At 42.3% G+C, this 22,101-nt stretch overlaps 1 protein-coding gene across 1 annotated transcript in view; it reads left to right on the top strand.

Moving 5' to 3' along the window:
• The window catches only part of VWF (von Willebrand factor), a 145,114-nt gene that overhangs the window by 13,129 nt on the left and 109,884 nt on the right, over window positions 1-22,101 (top strand). The window contains exons 7-13 of the mRNA XM_065656516.1: window positions 6,957-7,173; window positions 9,410-9,532; window positions 12,981-13,092; window positions 15,220-15,266; window positions 18,916-19,052; window positions 20,459-20,597; window positions 21,224-21,324. Of these exons, the coding sequence (XP_065512588.1) occupies window positions 6,957-7,173; window positions 9,410-9,532; window positions 12,981-13,092; window positions 15,220-15,266; window positions 18,916-19,052; window positions 20,459-20,597; window positions 21,224-21,324 (876 nt within the window). The remainder of the gene's footprint in view (window positions 1-6,956; window positions 7,174-9,409; window positions 9,533-12,980; window positions 13,093-15,219; window positions 15,267-18,915; window positions 19,053-20,458; window positions 20,598-21,223; window positions 21,325-22,101) is intronic.

Genomic DNA, 22,101 nt, shown 5'->3' with positions numbered 1-22,101 from the left:
GAAAGCTGCCTGGCAGAGAGGGATCTGGGGGTGTTGATTGACAGATGGCTGAATATGAGCCAAGAGTGTGCCCAGGTGGCCAAAAAAGCCAACAGCATCTTGGCTTGTATCAGAAATAGTGTGGCCAGTAGGACTAGGGAAGTGACTGTGCCACTGTACTCGGTGCTGGTGAGGCCACACCTTGAATACTGTGTTCAGTTTTGGCCCCCTCATTATAAGAAGGACATTGAGCTGCTGGAGAGAGTGCAGAGGAGGGCAATGAAGCTGGTGAGGGGCCTGAAGCACAAGTTTGAGGAGCAGCTGAGGGAACTGGGGCTGTTTAGCCTGGAGAAAAGGAGGCTGAGGGGAGAACTTATCACTGGCTACAACTACCTGAAAGGAGGTTGTAGCATGGAGGGGGTTGGTCTCTTCTCAAAAGTAGCAAGTGATAGGATGAGAGGAAATGGCCTCAAGTTGCGCCAGGGGAGGTTTAGATTGGATATTATGAAAAAATTCTTCACCAAAAGGGTTATCAGGCATTGGATCAGGCTGCCCAGGGAAGTGTTTGAGTCACCGTCCCTGGAGGTGTTTAAAAGGCAATTGAGGTTCTTAGGGACACGGTTTAGTGCTAGAGTTAGGTTATGTTTGGACTCTGATCCTGAGGGTCTCTTCCAACCAAAGTGGTTCTATGATTCAGCCAGCAGGGGAACATCAGTTCTGAAGCCTCTGTAGGCACTACCGCTGCAAATCATATTTGTGAAGGTGTTCATCTACCTGGGAGTCACCGGAGTGGCGAGATGCTTCAGCCAGGCTATTTTTAATAGAGGAGATGTTCTCTGTAGGTGTTGCAAAGGCTCTGTGCCACCAGGATATTTCCCTTGCCAGGAGGAGGAGGTTCCTTCAGCTGTGCACACAGATAGTAGCTCCAGTTTGTCAAAGAAATACAGAACTGCTTGTTTCAGCCAACTCTCTGGCCTCCTTTTCTGCATCAACCTTTTTCCTTTCCTCTTTTATAATTATAAAAAATGTTCCTTCTTTCCATTAGACACAGGGTAGACACACGTGGTCACATATAGTAGCTCCAGTTTGTCAAAGAAATACAGAACTGCTTGTTTCAGCCAACTCTCTGGCCTCCTTTTCTGCATCAACCTTTTTCCTTTCCTCTTTTATAATTATAAAAAATGTTTCCTTCTTTCCATTGGGCACAGGGTAGATTTGAATATATACGGACTGCATATGGTATTACAGGTCATGATTGTTGTGGTAAATTGACTCCTCATCCATTGAAGCTTTTCATCTCACCTCGGGTACTCTGTGTGAATCAGAATGATCTGGTGGGTGCTAGGTTTACGTTTAGACCAGAGTAACTTAGGCCAAAGTTTAACCTTCAGCTTCTTGCTATACAAGTCCTTTAGACTGATACTTGTTAAACTAGGCTGAAATAATTTCTCAAGAGTGGTAGCACTTCCTGGCACGTAACTGCTCTACAGCTACTTGAGTGCTGGTTTCTTGCTTACCTGCAAAAAGCTAACTCAGACTCAGGCAAGATTGCCAACTTCTGACTATTTATACTTCCACTAAGCTTTTGGATGGGGATGCTTGTGTTACTTACACTCTGAAATTCATCGAAGCATGCTTGTGCCCCTTAGTACTACAGCTTCAGCCATGCAGCCCACTAACTTGGCTGAAGAAATATAGCAGTGATTTCAGGTTGGAAATGTCCAGCTTATGCTTCTTCATTGAGCTGAGCCAGTGTGTGGGACTGACTGAACACCTAATGGTGCATGATGCCAAAGATGTGACAAAAGCACGGGGGGTTTCAACCCAGCTGAGATGCCTTCTGAGGGACAGAGCTGTGTTTTTAAAATCCAGTTACAACTCTAGAGCAGGGCTAGTTCTTGCAACTGGTTGTGACTGCTGGAATTTTATCTCTTCAGGCAAACTTAATGTTTAGAAAATGTCAACATTGCAACTGAGACCAGAGAGTGGCATTCAGGGTGATATCTTATCTGATGGGTAGACTGCAACTAATAGGAGGTTTATACAGATGATGTTAAATATTGATGCTTTGTTGGATAAAGTTTTCTCTCCTGCAAACTGGATGAAATGGTCTTCTCTCTTGTGTGAGTTGATGAGCTCACAGCATTTAAAATCGGCTTAATGTATTCACTGTGCAAGAATAAACACAGTGCTATTAATAGAAGTCCAGCCAAACCAGTGCCTGCTGAAGAATGTAGGGCTTTTCAACAGAGTGCTTTGTTTGCTTGCTTCAGCTTCAGGAATGTAAATCTCCCCCTCTCTCAGCCTCCCTCCCTGCCAGGCAGTCAGCTGCTAGGTGAGGAAAACAACAGCTTTGGTTCAGTGTGCTCTTCCTATCCCTGCCCCTTAGCTCAGGGTAGACCTGAGGTTTTCTTTGACTCTCTCTCTGCCCCCCTCCCCAACAACATCCTTGGAGAGATGGCTTCTCTGCAAGATGCAGTGAAGCCAAAGAGCCCTGTTGTTCTTCCGTCTTTAAATCACAGAAAATGTGAGCAATTTCATGTCCTTTAAGGAAGAGCTCGTCTTGATTAATGGTTCCATATATCAGCTGAAGCTTTTGACCCAGCTCACACTCTTACCCTAATGTTGCTCTGGGAAGCTCCCTGACCTCCACCTCCAAAACACATACACGCTGATACATGTTTGACTACTGCTCTGCCTGTAGGTATGGTTCCTTCTCAGGTATATGGGTTCCCTAACTAGTGCCAGAGGCAGCTTGCCATTTACATGGTGGAGCTGCCTGCTGCCTACTTTCTTTTGACCTGGAAAGTATGCCAAACTGGGTGTTGTTGGAGGGAAGGAGCTTCAGCCTCCCTACCATGCCCTGCACTTTCTGCCTTCTTTTTGAATAATTACCAAAAAGAATAAACATCTCTGCATTGTCTGATCCATTTTTCTTCATCACTCAGATGTGATGATTTAGGCTATGCGTTCAATGAAGTACGGTGATCTATCAGCCTCTCAGATGACCAATGTTATGGGTAGCATGGATCTCGAAGTGTAAAAAGTGGAATGAAGTGGATAACTGTGGTGATGAGGCAGCCTTGAAAACAAAAATATAAATGTTTTAAAGCATTAGGATTGATTCATGTGTTCTTAGGCGTTACCTTTATCTTCTAGATTTCACCTTTAATAGAAATGGTTTATCGTGTATTTTTTTCCCTTGCTTATTAGGGTACTATACCTATAGCATGTTAGATGTGAAAGTGACTGAAATTAGAATTCAGCTGATTTCTGCTTTTGCTGAAATTCAGCTTTCTCTGAAACTGGTAAGAAATAGTGCCACTCATATCCCATGGAGTACTTCTATATGCAATAAAAAAAATACAATAGCACCTGAAAGCAAGTGGGAGAGGTTTGCAACATTTGTATTGTAATTCCTAATGTTGGAGGTTACAAGCGAAGTCATGGACATGTAATACTACAATACATTTTAGGGCTGAAAATGAGGCGCACTCTATCTAAAATCTCATTTTCCTGGTCCTGAAGCATACAGGTTAACTGAATCAGCATTCAAGTGAAGTGACTTCAGTTGGTTGTTGCTCAAACATACAGCCAGTATTTGATGCATGAAACATATTGGCTTTGGGTGTTTTTTACTTGGAAAGTAAAGGCATTCTGCCTTTGATGGATGAACCAAAAGATGACGAATTCTGAAAAACCATATCCAGTTATGGCACCAAAATATACCCTTTCTGAATGATCTGGATAAACAATTCTGTGTATCTATATATCCTAGGGTTTAAATTCAAGGGAACAAGAGCGCCTCTGCTTTCTTCTGTTAGTTTTTAGTTTATATCTCTTTAACAGCAATTGTTAAACACTAGACAAATGCAGTTCATGCAGCAGCAGAAGGCAATGCCACAGAAATTGGAAGAATGTACAAAATTCCACCTACAACTCTGTGTGGTGGGACTGGGGCAGAAAGAAGGTCAAGAAGTTTGCAGTTGCTAAAAGTTGTCAGTGCCAGGACACTGCCAACCCACTTAAAGAAACACTTAAAGTAGAACTCATTCAGAAGTCAAAGGAGAAGTTTCAAGACCTTTGACTCTATTTTGGTTAGTGCAGTCAGTCCTGCTAGTTTTAATCTTACAGCCTCATGTACTCTAAGCACTGTTTGAGGCTTCACTCCCTGGTCTGTTGGTTTCTTTGCCTGTGTGGACCCACTTCTAAGACTGTTGCTCCATCAGCAGGAGCACTACAGCAGTGGATAAGACTGCCAGTCTCTGGTGCTCTCCATGTGCAGGATGTATACTGGCCCTTAACTGAAGAACAAAGACCTCTCTGAGTTCAGCCTGATCACTGAGTTTTAAAGAAAGGAAGGAGAAAAATAAAAATAATTTGCAGAATGGTTTAAGTTGGAAGGGACCATTGGAGGCCATCTAGTCCAACACCTTGCTTGCAATATGACCATCCTAGGTCAGCTTACTGAGGGTCTTGACCATGCACTTTTCAAATATCTTCAAGCGTGACCATTCCACAGCTTCTCTGGATGTTTGTTCCAGTCTTTGATAATCCTCATGGTGATTTTTTGTCTGTTTGGGTTTTGTTTGTTTGTTTGTGTTTTTTGGGTTTTTTTGTGTGTGGGGTTTTTTTTTGTATCTAGCCGGATTTACCCATGTTCCAGCTTATATCCATTAACTCCTCAGAGTAGTTGAGATATGTCTAAAAGAGGGGAAAATTTCAGGTATAATTTCTTGTATGAAGTCACTGGAAAACCTGAAGCAATTTGAATGGCAAGAAAACCTTTACATAGAGAAAAGGAGTGGTTTGTTGATTTCTAACATATATCACTTGATTTCTTGATAATCAGCTTGAGCTCAGTCATGAGGTATGTTGTTAATGAACAAGACCAATGAACCAAAGGAATAAAAGGAAATAAAGGGGTTTAATTTTTTTTTGTGTGTGCGTGTAATCTCCTTTTTTTTTTTTTATCAGTTTCACATCTAACATTTACCAGTGTGTAATAAATGTGGTCATAAAAGATTGTTTCTACTAGTTTTATTGTTCAGTGGAATAAACAAAGTCTGATTTATATTGTACCGTAAAACTTGAGGTGTATTACCTTTTTAACAAGGCTATTACCTTATTGAGAAAGCTTATTAAAGCAGACCCTAAACAGGCTTATTGCATATACTGTTTTTCTGTTGCATTTGATAGTATTTGGATCAAGGCTTTGATCCAGGAGGTGCTGCACCACTCATCCCCTGAATGGCTATGAGCTCACTTTTCGTTCTATCAGTTTCATCTTGAAGTGATACTTTAATAGCTTTTTTTGGCTGCTTCTGTTGTTATTTCCACAATTAGGGTGCTTTTTCTGCTTTCTTGTAGTGAGAGTGGCACCAACCACCATTTATTCAGTTTTTGTTCCCCTTCTTCTAGTCTTTTTTTCCAGTTGGTTCAGCATGGTGGCTGCTATCTGGGCATCAGAATTATGCCAGTCTTGGAGCTGATTTTCTGGAGGACAATCATGTTCAGCTCTCTGATGATGTTCATTTAGCATTGCTTTAAGTTCCCTGAGGGCTTTCTCAGAAAGCTTAAGAACTCTGTGTCTGTGTGGTTGTTCACTGAGCACTTTGCCAAACTCTGAATATATTCTCAATGGGCCAGGCATTTCTGGTTGGCTTGTTTTCATAAGCAAGAAGTTCTCTCTCAGTTCAGACATGTACTAACTTTAGCTGATCACCTGGATAAAACACCCTTTAGCAAAAAAAGTCTTTTCTACTCACCAGTCTTCCTATACAAGTACACCATTTGCCATTCACAGAAGACATCTAGACATACGCTGAACCTCGTAGGCTTTTAGACCCTTTTTTCCTCTTCCAAGAAATGAAAATGTGGATTTTCTCCTTCTCTCTCTCTCTTTTTCAAGTTAGAATTTGTTGTTTGTTTGTTTGGTTTGGTTTTGGTTTGGTTTTGTCGTTGTTGTTTTTTGTCTGTTTGTTTGTTTTGGTTTTTTTCCACTTACCTAAGCTCACTGTGATCCTTTCAGAAAGTTGCATTGAGGGCCTCAGACTTATTGAACTGTGGCATAATGCCTGCATAAGAGGAAGTCTGTTTGGGAGCATCCCTTGGAGAGCTTAGCCATAAACTAAGCTTTCCTTAGGTTATGTTTCACAGACAGCAAAGTTGCATCATAGCTTGCTGCTGTCTGAAAGGAGAGGTTTTGGTATCCTTCTCCTCATTTCACTGCACAGTCCTTTCCTTTCACTGTCACCTTGCTGATTTAACTCATGAGAAGAGCAGAACAAATAGTTTTTCTTCACTGGGTTATTTTTCTGCCATTTATCTGAGCTAAATTGACCTGTCATGCACTGGATGACAGCAGGAGTGACAGGAACATGTGACCAGAAGTGGAAAACAAATCTGATTCCTTGAATTCTAGGTAGACTTAATTTTTCAGTCCAAAACTTACATGGTTCCTTCATTATACAAAAGATGGTCTATTCATTTTTCTTCCTAAATACCTCAATTGTAAGCTCCTCTCTCTTGCTGTGTGTGGCTTTCTGGTAGTCCAGACACCACCTGGTTCTTCACTGGGTAGGAAGCAGTTCTTTGCTTATCTGCATTTGGTGACTGGACTGACATGTTTCTGTGTGAAATATCCATTATATGACACTCTATTTTATATTTATCAATATGTTAATGTAACTCTGTGTATACATGGATGTGGTGAATAAATGGATGTAACTCACCACTAGCTCTTTACTATGAAGTTATTTATCTACATGGTGTTGTGAAATAATAACCATGATGTTATTTAACAGCTGTGGTGACAGAGTGTTTGGAAAAGTTTTTTCTCCATTCTTCTTGAAAGTATGCTAACTAAAATTTTTGTTTAGTTGTTTTTTTCTCTTTTTTTCCACTCCCCACCCCTCCTTCCCTCTCCCTTACTCTCTCCCCTCTGTTTCTACCTTTGCTCTTCACTTGTTTTGCAGGGTGTCATAGAAACCTGCCAGCTGCTAAGAACATCTTTGACCTTCTCCCGGTGCCACCATCGAGTTGATCCAGAGCCATACATCGATCTCTGTGAAAGGGACATCTGTGCCTGTACCCAAAGCATGGACTGTCACTGCTCGGTGTTTCTTGATTATGCAAGAAGCTGCGCTCATGAAGGAGTAATTTTGGATGGGTGGCCTGGAGAGAGCTCATGCAGTAAGCTGATAGGATTATTCCTAGGCTGTTTATCCCAAATGAGATCATTCCTATCTTGCAGATTTATGTCCTACAGCTAAAAGCAACTGGTGCTTTTTTAGGATGTTGATTCTGACTGATTCAGGCATTGCAGGTTAAAACCTGAAGAGCCTGTTGCTTCTCTTTATCTGAAGTGCCTTTGCTTGCTCCCACTTTCAGCTCTTCATGACCCACTTTTTGCTAGAAGCTGCTGTCCTTAAGACAGGATTGTTTGAACCATATATGAAGAATATACTGAGCTGCCATAGATCCCACCATGGTATACAAAGTCAGTGAAGGCTTATTTGATACACAGAAGTACAGACTAGGATGTCTAAGAGCTATTTCACATATAGTTCAGATATGTGATGTTATCTAGCCTGTACTTTTAAGTAAACATCCTCATGAAAAGATCTCCTTAATATTTTTTCATAAAAACGTTTTTTCATTTCATCTTTTCTTTGCTTGAAACAATTACATTGAAATTGAGATATTGTCTTTTTTAAGCCAAATTTGGTCTAGGTTAGAGATCCTGATTACATCTTGAAATGCTGCCCTTATTAGCCCAATTTCGCTGAGGTCAGATGTCCTGACTGCATTTCTGTTAAGGTTTTGCAACAAGGGAGTGCATAGCTGGGATGGATTGCCTTTATAGAGGAAAGGTCATGTGTACCTAGAGTCAATATACACATATAACTCCTCTGGAGAACCACAGTTAAATACATAAGCACACAAATGTGCACTTAAAAATCAACCAACCAACCAAAAACAAAAAAAATCCCCCCAAACCAGCAAAGAAACAAACAGCAGCCAAAAAACCCCACAAAACCAAAAAATCCAACAAATCCAGCTCCCCTCTTCCCCCCCCCCCCCCCCCCAAAAAAATCCTCTAATATCATATTCTCAATTATTTTTCTCATTATTTCTACTCTACACAGGAAGGAGAATTATGTAAATTGACTTCATGGAGTAACTTAACTGCTTTGTACTGACAACACTTTCTTCTCTAAGGATATTCTGCTATTGACCAGCACTGAAGAAAACTGTGCTTTCAGATTATGGTTAGGCCAGGAAGATATTGCCAGCCACTTGTTCAAGGGATTGTACACCAGAGAAAATTCTCATTTCTAGCAGTAATTTGTTACCTTTGGCACATGGAAGATATCTGATGAAAGCTTGTCTCCTTGCTCAGAGTGCAGGCTAGAGAACTCATTTTTGCTAGGGCTGTTGGTGAATCTAGCTAAAACCATAAGTGACATTAAGCCCTCTCTGTTCCCAGGAATTTTAGACCTAATTTCTAAGCCTTGACTTCAAAAAGCCACATTTTTCTGAGTCAGGAAAAAGAGAGGTGACCTGTGGCCACAGCAGGAGCTAAATTTTCCATTACCCTTCATCTGTGCTGTGATGGTTTCTCAGGAGATGATGATGATGATAGTTGTATTAGAGAAATGAAACACTCAGCTGCATTGGAAGGACTCTAGCGCTGGGCACACTGTACTAATGTGGGCTGGTGTCCAAGCCCTGGAGCTGCAGAAGGCAAGACCACTCCTTCGCTATCCCCTCCACATCCTTCAATGGAGGATTTGCTGGGAAAGGGCAGGCACTGATCTTTTCTTCCCACTCCATGCCCATGCAATCTTGTGGGCTATGTCTATGCATCAAAATGAAGGGATGGCTATAGCGTGTGCTTGTCTAATGGCCTAGCCTAGATAATGACAGCAGTGAAAATACCAGAACATGGGTGTTATCCTGTGCTGGCAGTTCTCTGGAAGAAGAAGGATGAGATTTCAGAGTCTTAACTGTCTCCCAGTTCTCTCTGGAAACACAAAAGAGTGTTATTTCACAAATGAGTGGAGTAACTACAGAGCTTAAAGGTACAGAACATGCTTGTCTATCCAAAACACTTAGATATCATTGCAAAACTTCCCCCCATGTTTGATTGTTCTTAATGTGCTTGATGTTAATTATTAAGACTTGATTTATTAGAAAAGAAATTGGCTTTAACCTCTAAGTGTTTACTACATAACCTGACAGATTATAATATTGCAGCAAACTGAAAATCAAGTGTTTCTTACATGTTCTGCTTCTGAAAAAGAAATCATTGATTGGAGAGGATATGACCTTTTTGGTGTCTCTGTGGTTCAGTCTTTGATAATTAAGGGATTTATTTAAGAGTTATTGAGGAATTTGCATTTCTAATTTCTTTTATTTTTTCCAGGGCCAAGATGTCCAGTTGGCATGGAATATAACGAATGTGTATCCCCTTGTGTCAGAACCTGCCAGAGCCTGAATATCAATGAAGTGTGTCATGGACAATGTGTTGATGGCTGCAGCTGCCCTGGTAATTTATTTACTGGGTTATTTACAGAGAAACATTTGGCAGTGATGCTACCTATTTTATTAGAAGAAGGAAAGCTGTGTCTTCCCTTAAATTTTCCGAAATCAGAAACACTTCCCTTTTCTGGGATCATGCCTTAGAATAAACCATTTTCTATACTGCCTGTATACTCACTCAATGAAAGGGCTATTTTTTAGACCCAAATAAAAAGTAAATCTTTCTGTGAAAATCAGCACCATCTAATTCTAGGATTGCCTTTCTTGGTAAGGGACCACTTACAATTGACGTATCTAGATTTCTTCTGAATTGCTTTTGGTTAGAAGCATCCAGTTAGAAAAAGAAAGAACAGAGAATATACTGAAGGAGTTTCTTACATAAACATAGTACATGTAAAGATCAGTATATAATTCCAAATATTTTCATTATTTCAGATGAACAATTTCACTTGCTGAATCATTTGTACGGGAGATTTGATTGTCTTAAAGGAGGCAGCCCAGCAAACACTTTTTTTTTTTCTTCAGTCTTCCTCCTCTATCTGTTGTACTTAAGACAACTGCAAGAAGAGAGGTGTGGTGCTTTTTTGTTGTTGTTTATTTTGTTTTTAATAGATCTGCCTCTGCATTTCACCCTTGAAATCTGGATTTTGTGCAAATGCACAGAGGTATTTACTGTTTCTCTGTACAAGATATCAAACGTTACGGAGGTTTACTGAGAACCTAGTTTGATTTCCAAAACAAGGCAGTGATGACAATGTCCACCTCGTCTGAGGAGTTGTTAATTGCATTCTAAACATTCCAAGTCATTCAGAGCTTAGTACTTTCCTCTTTAGCTGCCAGTCTCTTACTAGAGATTCAACGCTGTCATTCTGTGGCAGGACTTGAGAAGGTGCACACGGAGGGTGACAGATAATGTAATTAGGCACAGGATTTTATTTTATTGTGGAGGAACTAGCTATTATACTTGTGCACAGAATGGTTAGGGTTGGAAGGGACCTCTGGAAATCATCTAGTCACACCCACTTGCTAAAGCAGGTTCACCTAGGGTAGATTGCACAGGAATGTGTCCAGGCGGGTCTTGAATGTCTCCAGAGAAGGAGACTCCACAACCTCTCTAGGCAGCCTGTTCCGGTGCTCTGTCACCCTCAAAGTAAAGAAGTTTCTCCTCATATTCAGATGGAACCTCCTATGCTTCATTCTGTGCCCATTACCTCTCATCCTATTAGTGGGCACCATTGAAAGGAGTTTGGTCCCATCATCTTGGCAGCCACCCTTGAGATATTTATAAACATTGATGAGATATTTATAAACATCTCTTAGCCTTCTCTTCTCCAGGCTAAACAGACCCAGCTCTCTCAGTCTCTCCTCATAAGAAAGGTGCTCTCAGCCCCTAATCATCTTCGTAGCCCATCGCTGGACTCCCTCCAGTAATTCCTTGTCCTTCTTAAACAGGAGAGCCCAGAACTGGATGAAGTACTCCAGATGCGGCCTCACCAGGGCAGAGTAGAGGGGGAGGATAATCTCCCTCGGATCTGCTGGTCACACTCTTCTTAATGCACCCCAGGACACCGTTGGCAGTCCTAGTGTTGTCCCAAATGCAGGGTTCTTTACCCAGTGTGCAGTGAGCCAATCTTACACATGGAGATGACTGTTGGGAAATGCTGAAGAAGATTAATCCACTGGCCACACAAGTGTTGTGGCTATATCCTTCCTTTGGTAGCTGCACCAGTCAGTTCAACATGGGAAAGGTCTAAGGGGACGAGAACTGGAGAGCAGAGAAACAGAAGCTCAGCAGAAAGGCTACATCATGAGGAACAAGTAGATGGGTAGAAGGAAGTGCATGAAACTCAGTACAGGAAGGTCATGGACCTGTTGGAGCAGGTACAGAGGAGGAGAACAAAAATAATTGGAGGGCTGGAACACCTCTCCTATGAGGAAAGGACGAGAGAGTTGAGGCTGTTCAGCCTGTAGAAGAGAGGCTCTGGGGGAGGCTTTGAGCAACCTGATCTAGCTGAAGATGTCTCTACTCATTGCAGGGGGATTGGACTAGATGACTTTTGAAGGTCCCTCCCAACACAAACTATTCTATTAAAAGAAATAAGAATGAGCAGTTAAAAACTTCTTCTGTTATTTGGTGCACAGTCAACAGGAAAGAACTTTCATTTGAGTTTCATTGAGAGCCAGGAGCATCTCACAGATGAATAGAGGAATTTGAGATTTAGGATGAGGATTACACCTTCTCTTAGCTTCCCCCCCAAGAGTAAAAATGATCTATTCAACAAATATGTCGAATATATTTGTTTGTTTGGTGTGGGATTTTTTTTTTCCTCCTTAAATGTACCACACATTTACTTTAATTGCTGTAAATGGAATTACCATTGCCAGGAAAAAAAGACAGACATTCTGTTTTCTTGTGCTCTCTGGAGAGCCACACCACTCTTAAATGCTCAGCTCTTGTTTTGAATATCTCAGCAAAGATCTTTCCAGGCAGCCTTATGGCAAAAATTGGAGAAAGGGGACTTACCTGTGTCCTGCTGACAGTGGTGCCCACTGCCACCAGGGAAAAGTGACAAAATCTCTGCAACCAATTGGAAGGAGTCCTTCAAAGAGGAAGGACATGGATTTTCAGCAATCAGAATGTTTTGCTGCAGCAACTCTTTTGAAAACAGAGAAATATCAACTGTCAACATGGGGATCTAAGAGTATATAAACTTGTCCTGTCTTCTAGCTTACAGTGCGGTGTTGGAGAAGTCTTGTAACTCATCTGTGCCTCCGTTTATCTTTGTAAGATAAAACACCCCGTATATAGAATAAGTAATTATAGTTGTGTAATACGGAAACCTCAGAAGTTGGATCCAAGTTGGGAAGTTAGCCCTTCTACTTTTTTGCTTCTGCAGAAGTTGTAAAGAGAAATCACAGGTCCACATGACAATCTTTCTTTCTCTTAGACCCTGTCTTCTAGACTTTTATGTTGTCCAAGTTTGTTCCTTCATTCCCTGCTTTGTCTCCTCTTCTGTCCTCTTATGACAAATATAAAACCTCTCTGGACACCCTTTACTGCTGCCAGTAAAGTGTATGTATATTTTCAGTCAGGTTTCTAGACCAGCTCTGATCAAGCTTGATTGTGCTCTATGTGTTTGACTCATGTATGTTCCAATATGTGTATTTTGGACTTGGGGACTAGCTAAGCAAGGAGTTCTTCCAGGAGCACCAGAAATGCTGCATTCAAGCGCATCTGAGGGAGAGGCACCACCTGAAGGAAAGGAGACACCAGCCTCTGTGAGGCTTTTTGGCAAACCTCATTCTTTTTTATTGCTGTCTGTGACTGACTATGGATAATAATGCATATTAGATTTTTCTAGTTCTTCATATACTTTGGAAAGACTTCATAATATTTTTGCTTGTCTCCCTGCATGTGTGTGGCATGTGTATCTGCTGCTACCTGATCTATCCAGAGGGGAAACTCCTTGACGGTGAACATTGCACTGAAAGCTCCGACTGCTCCTGCATCCACTCTGGAAAACATTATCCTCCTGGCTTCACTATCTCCCAGGACTGCAACTCATGGTAAAGTCACTGTTTCCCTGGTGTGGTTGCTGTTGCTCTAGATAAGTACTACATACTGATTAGTGACTGTTTTAGATGATCTGTCTAGAAATCTCTCTATTTTAAAAAAAAATTACCTTTCATTGGCAAAGGATCCACTCTCTTCTTGGAAAAGCCAGCCCCTTCCAAGAAATGAGCTGTTCACAAAGATCAAATCAGGTCTGCTTTTAAAGGGATATTTGATCTGAAAGAACAATCTGAAGGTCATACTCTTTCAAACAGTAGAGAACTACCTGTTTCCTGTGGATAAGACAGACCGGCACATTTCCATATCTTGTTAGTGTCAAAGGTGGTGTCTTTTGTTTTGACTTCCTACATTTATTTAACCTCTAAACCCCATTTCTTTCCACGACGAGTCAGCTCAAGCATGTCCTTGGAACTTCTCAGAAACCTAATCTTCCCAGCTGCATGGCTCACAATTTTTCTTTTACTTATGAATGCCAGCCTGAAGGAGAAGGCTAGATGTTTGAAGAAAGGAAGGGGAGTGAGTAATGTATTCTTGATTTGGTTATGTGTAAGTGTGAACATATTTGTGGAAAGAGTTCAGACAACTCTGTGCCCAGATATTTTCAAATAGGACACAGAAGGAGAATTCAGTGAAGGCCACCATATGCAGAAGGAAAATAGTCTATGCATCATCCCTGTTAACCAGAAGTTTTTAATTACCTACACCATGTGTCACGGAATATAAACCATAACCATGAGATTAATATTGTGTTTTGTCTTTTTCCCTGGAGCCGTCTGCAGCTTTGAGCTTGGCCACATTTTTTGACCTTATTGCTCTTGGGAAATCAGTGCTGCCTGATAGACACTGATTAGAAAATGCTTCCTGTTATTCATCCTGTGGAGAATGGTATTCCATCAGCTCTGCATTTACCATCCTCAGTAAACTGACTCCCCACAAATGGTTTTCAAGGACTTGGATAATTAAAGGAATAAGAAGAATTTAACGCCTCTTGAAACTTACTTTATTTTGGAGATTCTAGGATTGACTGGCATGGTATCCTACAGATCCAGGAATGACAGCCATCTCAGTCACTATCGGTGCATGTTACTGGTTACTAGTAGCACCTGCGGAGGATGGCACGAAATCCACCACTCAAAGACATTAAAGCTGAGACAATCCATCTCCTTACAACTTGCACAGAAAAGGAAACCGTGCAAGTGAAGCTTGATTCAGCAGTGTCCATCAGACTGATGAAGGTCTGCTTTAGGAAAATTCTAGCTCGCTGATGAAGGAAAGCGATTATTACTCTCCTGTGATGAACTTATGAGGCCACGACTGGAGTAGTGTGGCCAGTGCTGGGCCCCCACTGCAAGAGGAAGGAATACAGACTGGAAAGAGTCTTGTGGAGGATATTTGAGATGATCACAACAAGGGAGCTTATGACATGAGAAGAAGCAAAGGGAAATAGATTTGTTTAAAGGCTAAGGGGGAACTTTCACTGTCTAAAGGGGTATTATAAATAAGACAGGGACAACTTCTTAGAGTCAAACAGTGAAAGAGCAAGAAGCAATGGACAGAAGTTGCAGCAGGCGAAATTCTGTTTAGACAAGAAAAAATTCTTCCCCCTGAGAGGGATAGCTGCCAAGAGAGGCCATGAGGCCTTATCTTGGAGATTTCTAAACTTTCATGGACAAGGTCTGGAGCAACCTGATCTAGCTTTGAAGTTCCTTTCTTTGAGCTGGGGGTTGTATGATACGATTTTTCTGGAGGTCCCTTGAAACTTTTTTTTTTTTCCTATGATTCTGTTGTATGAATAGACATACCTTGAGAACTGCAATCAAAATTCATTCCACATCACTGGAATGTAGTTGAAAACTCTATTAAACACAGAGCTTTGTCAGCAGAAAATATAAGTTCTTGAGTTTTGCAACCATTCCAGCTCTTGTTACCAGCAGTTGTTGTCAAATGATGGTAAGAAGGGGTGGATATATTAAGAAAGGTTATGTGAGATGGAAAAGGTGTTGGGGACTAGTCTAATTTCCCTGAAACAGGGGCCCCTGTTTCAATTATGTGGGAAAAAGTTGCAACAGAACATTTGAATTCATGTACTCTTGCCTAACTTGTCACGATATATTTCCCAGCATTTGTCGACGCGGCACCTGGATCTGCAGCAACGGGGAATGCCCAGGTACGTTGGCTCTACTCTTTTCAGGTTTTGACAAGTAAGCTTTGCCTACATCCCTTCCACTTACATCACACTTATATTTTTTCCACACAGAAAATGAATCTGTCTTTGTTGTCATTTGCTTGCTCCTGTCCATGGCAGATGGGATCATACTTCTGACTCCCATTAGACAAGCCAGACGGGCTGTATGGTTAATGTGTGGCACTGAAAAATCCTGTTTGGTGAGAAGAATGGCACTGCTTTTGATTACTTAGTTTACCAAGATATGAGGGTCTGTATGTTCAGAGAACTGGCTTTCAGGTAGAGGAACACTGCTGGGTTTCTGTGACCATATACCATTCCCTATTTGATTCCTGAATCACCATGCTTTTGTTGATGGGACAATTTGAAGTACTGGGAGTAGATTGGATCACTCTTGATACGACGTGGGTTTGGGCCCTAACAGTCATGTTACAGGGGAAGGAGCTACAGCCCTAGGGAGAAGGTGGCCCCTCTGCCTTCCGTGAGTGGTGGCAGACTGGGGAGGCAGATCTGCAGGTGCTCTTGCTCCTCTTCTTCCTACCCTACCAGCCTCCCAAGCTCACTGGTACTGGTGGCTACTGTCCCAGGTTTTTACCTACATTGGGAATGTGAATTTTCGTGCTGTGTGTTGGCCAGCAAAGTGCCACCTTCCTTATTTCCTCCCGCTAGTTCTGTGGCTCATTTCCTGTCTCTGTTCTTGCCCTATGTTCAGCTATGGAAAGGCCTGCTTGACCCGAAACAGCATTTAACTCTGCTTGTTTGTATCTGTTTGAAGCAATCTTACAAGATACTTTTATTGTTGGTTGGTTATTTTGCAACAAATGTTTCTAAAATCATGTGTCTCAGAAAGTTGATGTGCTTAGTAGACTCACCTAAGCTCAAGGCATTCCACTATTTTTTCACCAACCTGTTTGTCAGGAAAGGTTTCTTTTATAGTGTGGGAATGAATTGTCTAGTTCTAAGTTTGGTGATAAAGCTGGGTACCCAGCTTGAAGTAGTGCTTCAGAAGGCAGTACTGTGTCAGCCAGCTAGCAGTAGCTGGCTAGCACTAGCAAGAAGCTCTCAAGATGATATCATAATTAAATTAATTATGAAGGCAGTAGTTTTTAGGAAATCTCATGGGACACATTACACCAAATGGAATAGATAGAGGGACCCATAAGAAGACACTTTGCTGCAGGAAAGAAATTTCCCTTCCAGGAGCAATGCCAAAGGGCTATGACTTGTCTGGGGTAGCAGTTCCTAGCTCTACATGCTGCAAACCTCTCCTGTTGGTTCCTAGTTGCAGAGAACACCTTGCAAATCAAACTGTGTGCAATATAGTGGGTCATGCCTGGTTTTCTTTAAATCTGTTCTCCACATCAGATGATAAACAGTTAATTGACTCTGAAGTTGAGTAGAATAACACTTGTTTTACCTTTGTCCAAGCTTAATTCAACAGAAAATAGGATTTAAAAAATACCAAGCTGCCTTGCTCTCCAGGGGATGACAGACATGGGTGACAGACAGTCCAGCAAGTGCTGGACTTTTCTTAGGGCTGTGCAAGGCTGGGAATCCTCAGGTTCTGTGATGTTATCACAGAATGTTAGGGTTTGGAAGGGACCTTGAAAGATCATCTAGTCCAATCTCCCTGCTGGAGCAGGAACACCTAGATGAGGTTACACAGGAAGGCATACAGGCTGGTTTTGAATATCTCCAGAGAAGGAGACTCCACAACCTCCCTGGGCAGCCTGTTCCAGTGCTCCGTCACCCTCACTGAGAAGTTGTTTCTTCTCAAATTTAAGTGGAACCTCTTGTGTTCCAGCTTGAACCCATTACCCCTTGTCTTACTGTTGGTTGTCACCGAGAAGAGCCTGGCTCCATCCTCGTGACACCCACGCTTTATATATTTATAAACATTAATGAGATCACCCCTCAGTCTCCTCTTCTCCAAGCTAAAGAGACCCAGCTCCCTCAGCCTTTCATTCTATTCTTTAGCACAGGTTGGTTTAAGATAGTTAACAATGATAATGTGTTGAAGAGGGAAATTTCCATTTGATGTTCATTAGACAGAGCTTCTGTGAAACTCAAAGGCAGTGGAGAGAGAAGAACTCATGGGGTTTACCTGCCAGCTTGTAATATTTAGCCTTTCTCCATCTTTTGTCGGTGGATTGCCAATGAAGGCCCAGCACCTGAATTTTGCTCTGGACAAGGAGGTCTCTGCCCACCTTATTTTCTGTGGGACCACAGAATACTCTTCTCAAATGAAGGAATTTCTTTGCAAGCTCTGTGGTGTTGGAGCCTTCCTATGGATTTGCAGGTGACGTAGCATCCCACTTGTGGCATCTGACTGCTGCCTTTATGGAAATGAAAAGCCACAACTTACCAAAACGTCTTAAGATGTTGATGTGTTTAAATAGCCTCTTTTCATAGTAGAAGAGTGGACAAACCAGACTTTTCCATTATTCTGCAAGAACTTCAGATGTAGCTCTTGTAACGATGGATTTATTTTTAGCTTTATACTAGTTAACATAATGGTTCAGAGTAAAGTCCGCCATAAATTTTCCCCTTGGTATAACTCCTGCTGTGATGGTCTTCCAGCTCTTTGCTCTGATAAGGTGCTTTTACTTTAATATTGGAATAACTTATTGGTATTCAAGGCAGCCCAACAAAAGAATAAGCACTTTTTTGGGGCTGTGTTCAAGGAGGCCGTTGTGAAGAAGGCTTTCAGACACTGTTGCTTTCATAAAACCATACTGCAATGCTCTCAAAACACCAGTGTAGAGACAAAGAGGGGGCTCACAATCTGTCAAGACACATCCGTGAAACACAGACTGAGAATGAAGCACCTCCGCAGAAGAAGAACAGAGCATCTGTGAGAGTCCAGCAAGTCTTGCTGTAAATTTTGATTTTGAGCTCTGTAAAAATGCCTGCAGCCAGCTCCATGGGTACAGATGTGCTCCACTGGGCTAAGTAATAGTGGATTTTAAATGCTTTATGTCAAGATATTGCAAGCTCCTGCATAGGGGTAAAGAGGCAACATTGCCCAGTGTATGGAGCATGTGGCTGATGCAGGGTAACCCTGAGTGCCAGTCTCAGGCATTAGTACTTCCACTCTCTCTGCCTCAGTTTCTCCTTTGTATAAGAGGGAAACTTAGTTTCTACTTAAAAGAGAGTGTGGGTTGCTGTTTACAATTGGTTAGTGCCACCTGCACCCATTACTTATGTACTAGGTATGACCTGGCCTGTGGAGAGCTTGAGTGACTCCACTGAGTTTCCAGGGCCACTGAGGTATATGCTATAGAAGGATCAAATCTGCTTCAGTTCTGAAAGCTGAGCTGTTTGCTGACATCCTCATGACCTTCTGTTTGAAACATTATGTAGGCTCTTCCGCAGGCATAAATTTCAGCTCTTGAGTGTGATTTATACAATATTCTCCAGCTTTTGTTGGTGCTGCTGTAACAACTGGTAATGATTTACAGGAATAAACAGTGAGATAAGCATCTTGGTGCTGATTTCTGGTCTGCAGGGGACCTGGGCCTTGTGCAACCTGCTCCACGGGCTGCTCCTTCTCTCTCAGTGGCTGGGGGGGTGGGCAGGATTTTGCTGGCAGCTTGCACTGAGGTGATTAATGGCTCTCTGCATTTTTCAGGAGAATGCTCTGTCACTGGCCAGGCCCATTTCAAAAGCTTCGACAACAAGTATTTCACCTTCAGCGGGATTTGTCAGTACTTATTTGCCAAGGACTGTGTGGAAAATTCCTTTTCTGTGATCATTGAGACTGTGCAGGTAATAGCAGCCTTGGCTGATGCCTGTGCCCCTTTGCGCATGCTCTCGAGAGAGCGGGAAGGGCTGTGGGAGTATGATTGAAAGGCAGATGCATAAGCCAACAAAAGTAATTTTCCTATGAAATAATTAGTTTAAATAACAGAGGTAGTCTTTCTCCTCAGTTAATAAGTGTTTTGCTTCTCCTTGCTGCTGTTCCTGGGAGCCTATCTGGAGACTGGCATTTGTAATGAGATTTGGAGAACCAGTCATCACTGCCTCTTTACCAGCTGAACAAACAAATGCAGACGAGGGTGCCCCTTGCAAAGCATCCTGAACGCTGGTGCCTCATTAATGCCCAGGGAAAAGACATTTTCATAGCCACTGAGTAGGGTGCACTGGCAGAGTAGAACCTTGGGTTGCTTTTCATTAAATCATATTGGCTGGTGATTTCTGTTGCTCAGTAGCCAGTCAGCAGCTCCTGACTTTCTTTGCTGTTTTCCCGGGCAGATGTGAGAAAGGTAGCTGGAGGTGAACAAGTGAGAATGGCTGGAGAGGGGCAAGAAAGGGAGCCAAGCCAGCATGGGGAGGGAAGGAGACCCTGGAGAGGGTGTCACAGGGACATTAACCCGGTTGTAAAATTAATTGACCACGTTGCACATGGGAATATGTGAACTAACCTGGAGACTAAAAAGGATACTGAAACAAGCAGGGAGGAAGCAAGGGGATGGGGACAGAGGAATCGAACACAGGGAGGGGTAAAATGGAGTCAGGAGATTGACAGGAATGAAGGGGAATATCAGCCTGCTTTGCAAGAGAGAAGTCACAAGCTATGGAGAAACATGGTGTGACAGTCATATGCACCATTTACGTCTGTATCCTGAATTAGAAAGCTCTGATAATGCAGCTCTGAGGTTGTCTGCGCTTGGGACTTGCAGAACAGGTTTCCACTGAAACTTCCCTTTCGAAATCAGGGAGGAGATCCCGGGGCCTGCAATCTCTGTTCCTCATCTGCGTAACCCACAGCCAGGGAAAATAAGTAGCACAAGAGTCTCGGGCAGTGCGAATGACGTAGCTGTTTCTCAGGCTGATGGGCTGTGTGAAGCAGCGTGACCCCCCTGCCACAGCCAGAGAGGCCGGACACTGGTCACTGGCGTGATCTACTCCCGGGGGTCTGGTGTAATGCCCATGGATTGCTTTCCAGGCTCTGAGAAAAAGAGCTGCAGGTGGTTCCCTGGTGTGTGATCAACAGGATAATGGAAGAAAGGCTGCCAGCTTGCTGTTTGTGGGACGCAGAAATGAGATCCATAAAACCATTGAGATACTTAACACCTCCTGAATTAGATGCTGAAATGCCTTTCAGGGCCTGGGGCTAAGTCACCAATAAAGTGAAAGCTTGGGATTCAAGACAGTTTTTCTGTTTTCTGTAGTGTGCAGATGATCCTGATGCCGTGTGCACTCGCTCAGCTTCTGTCCGAATCCGGGATATGGACAACAGCCTCATTAAAATGAAACATGGAGGAGGAATTTCACTGAATGGACAAGACATACAGATCCCTTTGCTACAAGGTGTGTTTCCATGGTCTAACTCTGTCCAACCACTGAAGAGGTCCTACTTTTTAGTGTTTTCTGACATGCCTGAGCCCAGTTCACTCAAAAAGTGTTTTCAATAGCAAATTCTAACTTGTAGCCTCTTCTAGAAGCTCTATCATTCCAGCTTCTCTCTGTGTAGCTGACACATCTTGGTTCAGCTCCTCTAAAATCAGGAGAATTAGGCTGGCCTGGATTTGAGAGATATGGTCTTGAAGACCACTGTTGGTCTATGCTTTTAAAAGTGGCATTTTTTGTTCGTTTGTTTTTTAATCCTGAAGCTTGAAATCCCTCGTTATCTTGCAAAATGTCAGAGTTAATGTCTGAGGTTTTGCAGAATGCACATATAATATATGCTCTTCTAGGGTTCCCGAGTGCTTTAAGGCAGAGCCTATGGACAAGTTCATGCAGCTATAAACTGCTCAGCAGGCACAAAGCTTGGGAAGTGTGAAATGGGCATTGCTGGCCCCCCTTGCTTTGGCAGACCTGTGTGCCCCCTGCTCTGTGGCACCTGCTCTGTGGCCTGTTCAGTGTGACACAGCAGTCCCAGGCAATGAAGCACTGCATCCTGGCTCGACTGACTGTAACTTTGTGATTGTCTTAAGGTGCACTCCGTATCCAGCGCATGGTGAGGACTTCAGTTCGTCTTACCTATGGGGAAGATTTGCAGATTGACTGGGACGGTCATGGTGAGCTCCTAGTGAAGGTACTCTTTCTTTTGGTCTCTTTTGCTTCTGCTTTTTTGCCCCCTCTCTCATCCCACCCAAACATGTACAAAGATTTTCTTGTCTGAAATGACAAATTGCTTTGTGTTGCATGTTAGAAATTCCATTCTCTTTTGCTACCCCCAGAGTGATATACAGGTCCTTTTGTATTCCAGAAACAAGCATTTTCATCCTACAGTAGCTTGATAGCGCTTTTTTTTTCCCTCTTTTTTTTTTTTTTTTCTTTTGTGCAATGGCAGCCATTATTAAGCATGAATAGTTTTGTGGTTTGTGTTTTGTTCAGCAGATACCCTCCAAACTGGATTTTTGCTTTAATTTTCTTTGACTGTCCTGTCTATAGCAATGGATTTGCATGACTTAAAATAAGAGAATAACATGGCTCCAGGGACACAGTTACTCATAATTTCCAGGAAAAATCAATTAACTCACACGAGATATGTTGCATGCTCCTTCTACTATGAGGAATGTTTAAAGTCACCCTTGATTAGCAATTAGAGTTTGTCTGTGCTACAGACAGCAGCGGAGTGTAGAAATACCCAAACCAGGCTTAAAAGAAATGAGCTGTAAGGAAAGTAGTCTAGCTGCAACAACAGAAAGCTTTACATAATCCACTTTGTGGGTGTGTGTGTATTGTAAGCTGCAGAATGAGTTGCAGCAGAGAAAAGCTTGTGAGGGAAGGGGAGAAGATTATTTGCTGTGAAATAGTCTCCTGATAGCTGATAAACCATCATAGCTTTTCCAGCTAAGCCATCTCTTTC

The sequence above is a fragment of the Caloenas nicobarica genome, chromosome 1, assembly GCF_036013445.1.
Source record: "Caloenas nicobarica isolate bCalNic1 chromosome 1, bCalNic1.hap1, whole genome shotgun sequence".
Taxonomy (NCBI): domain Eukaryota; kingdom Metazoa; phylum Chordata; class Aves; order Columbiformes; family Columbidae; genus Caloenas; species Caloenas nicobarica.
Note: the sequence above shows the minus strand (reverse complement) of the source record. Positions and strands in the feature narration are given on the sequence as shown.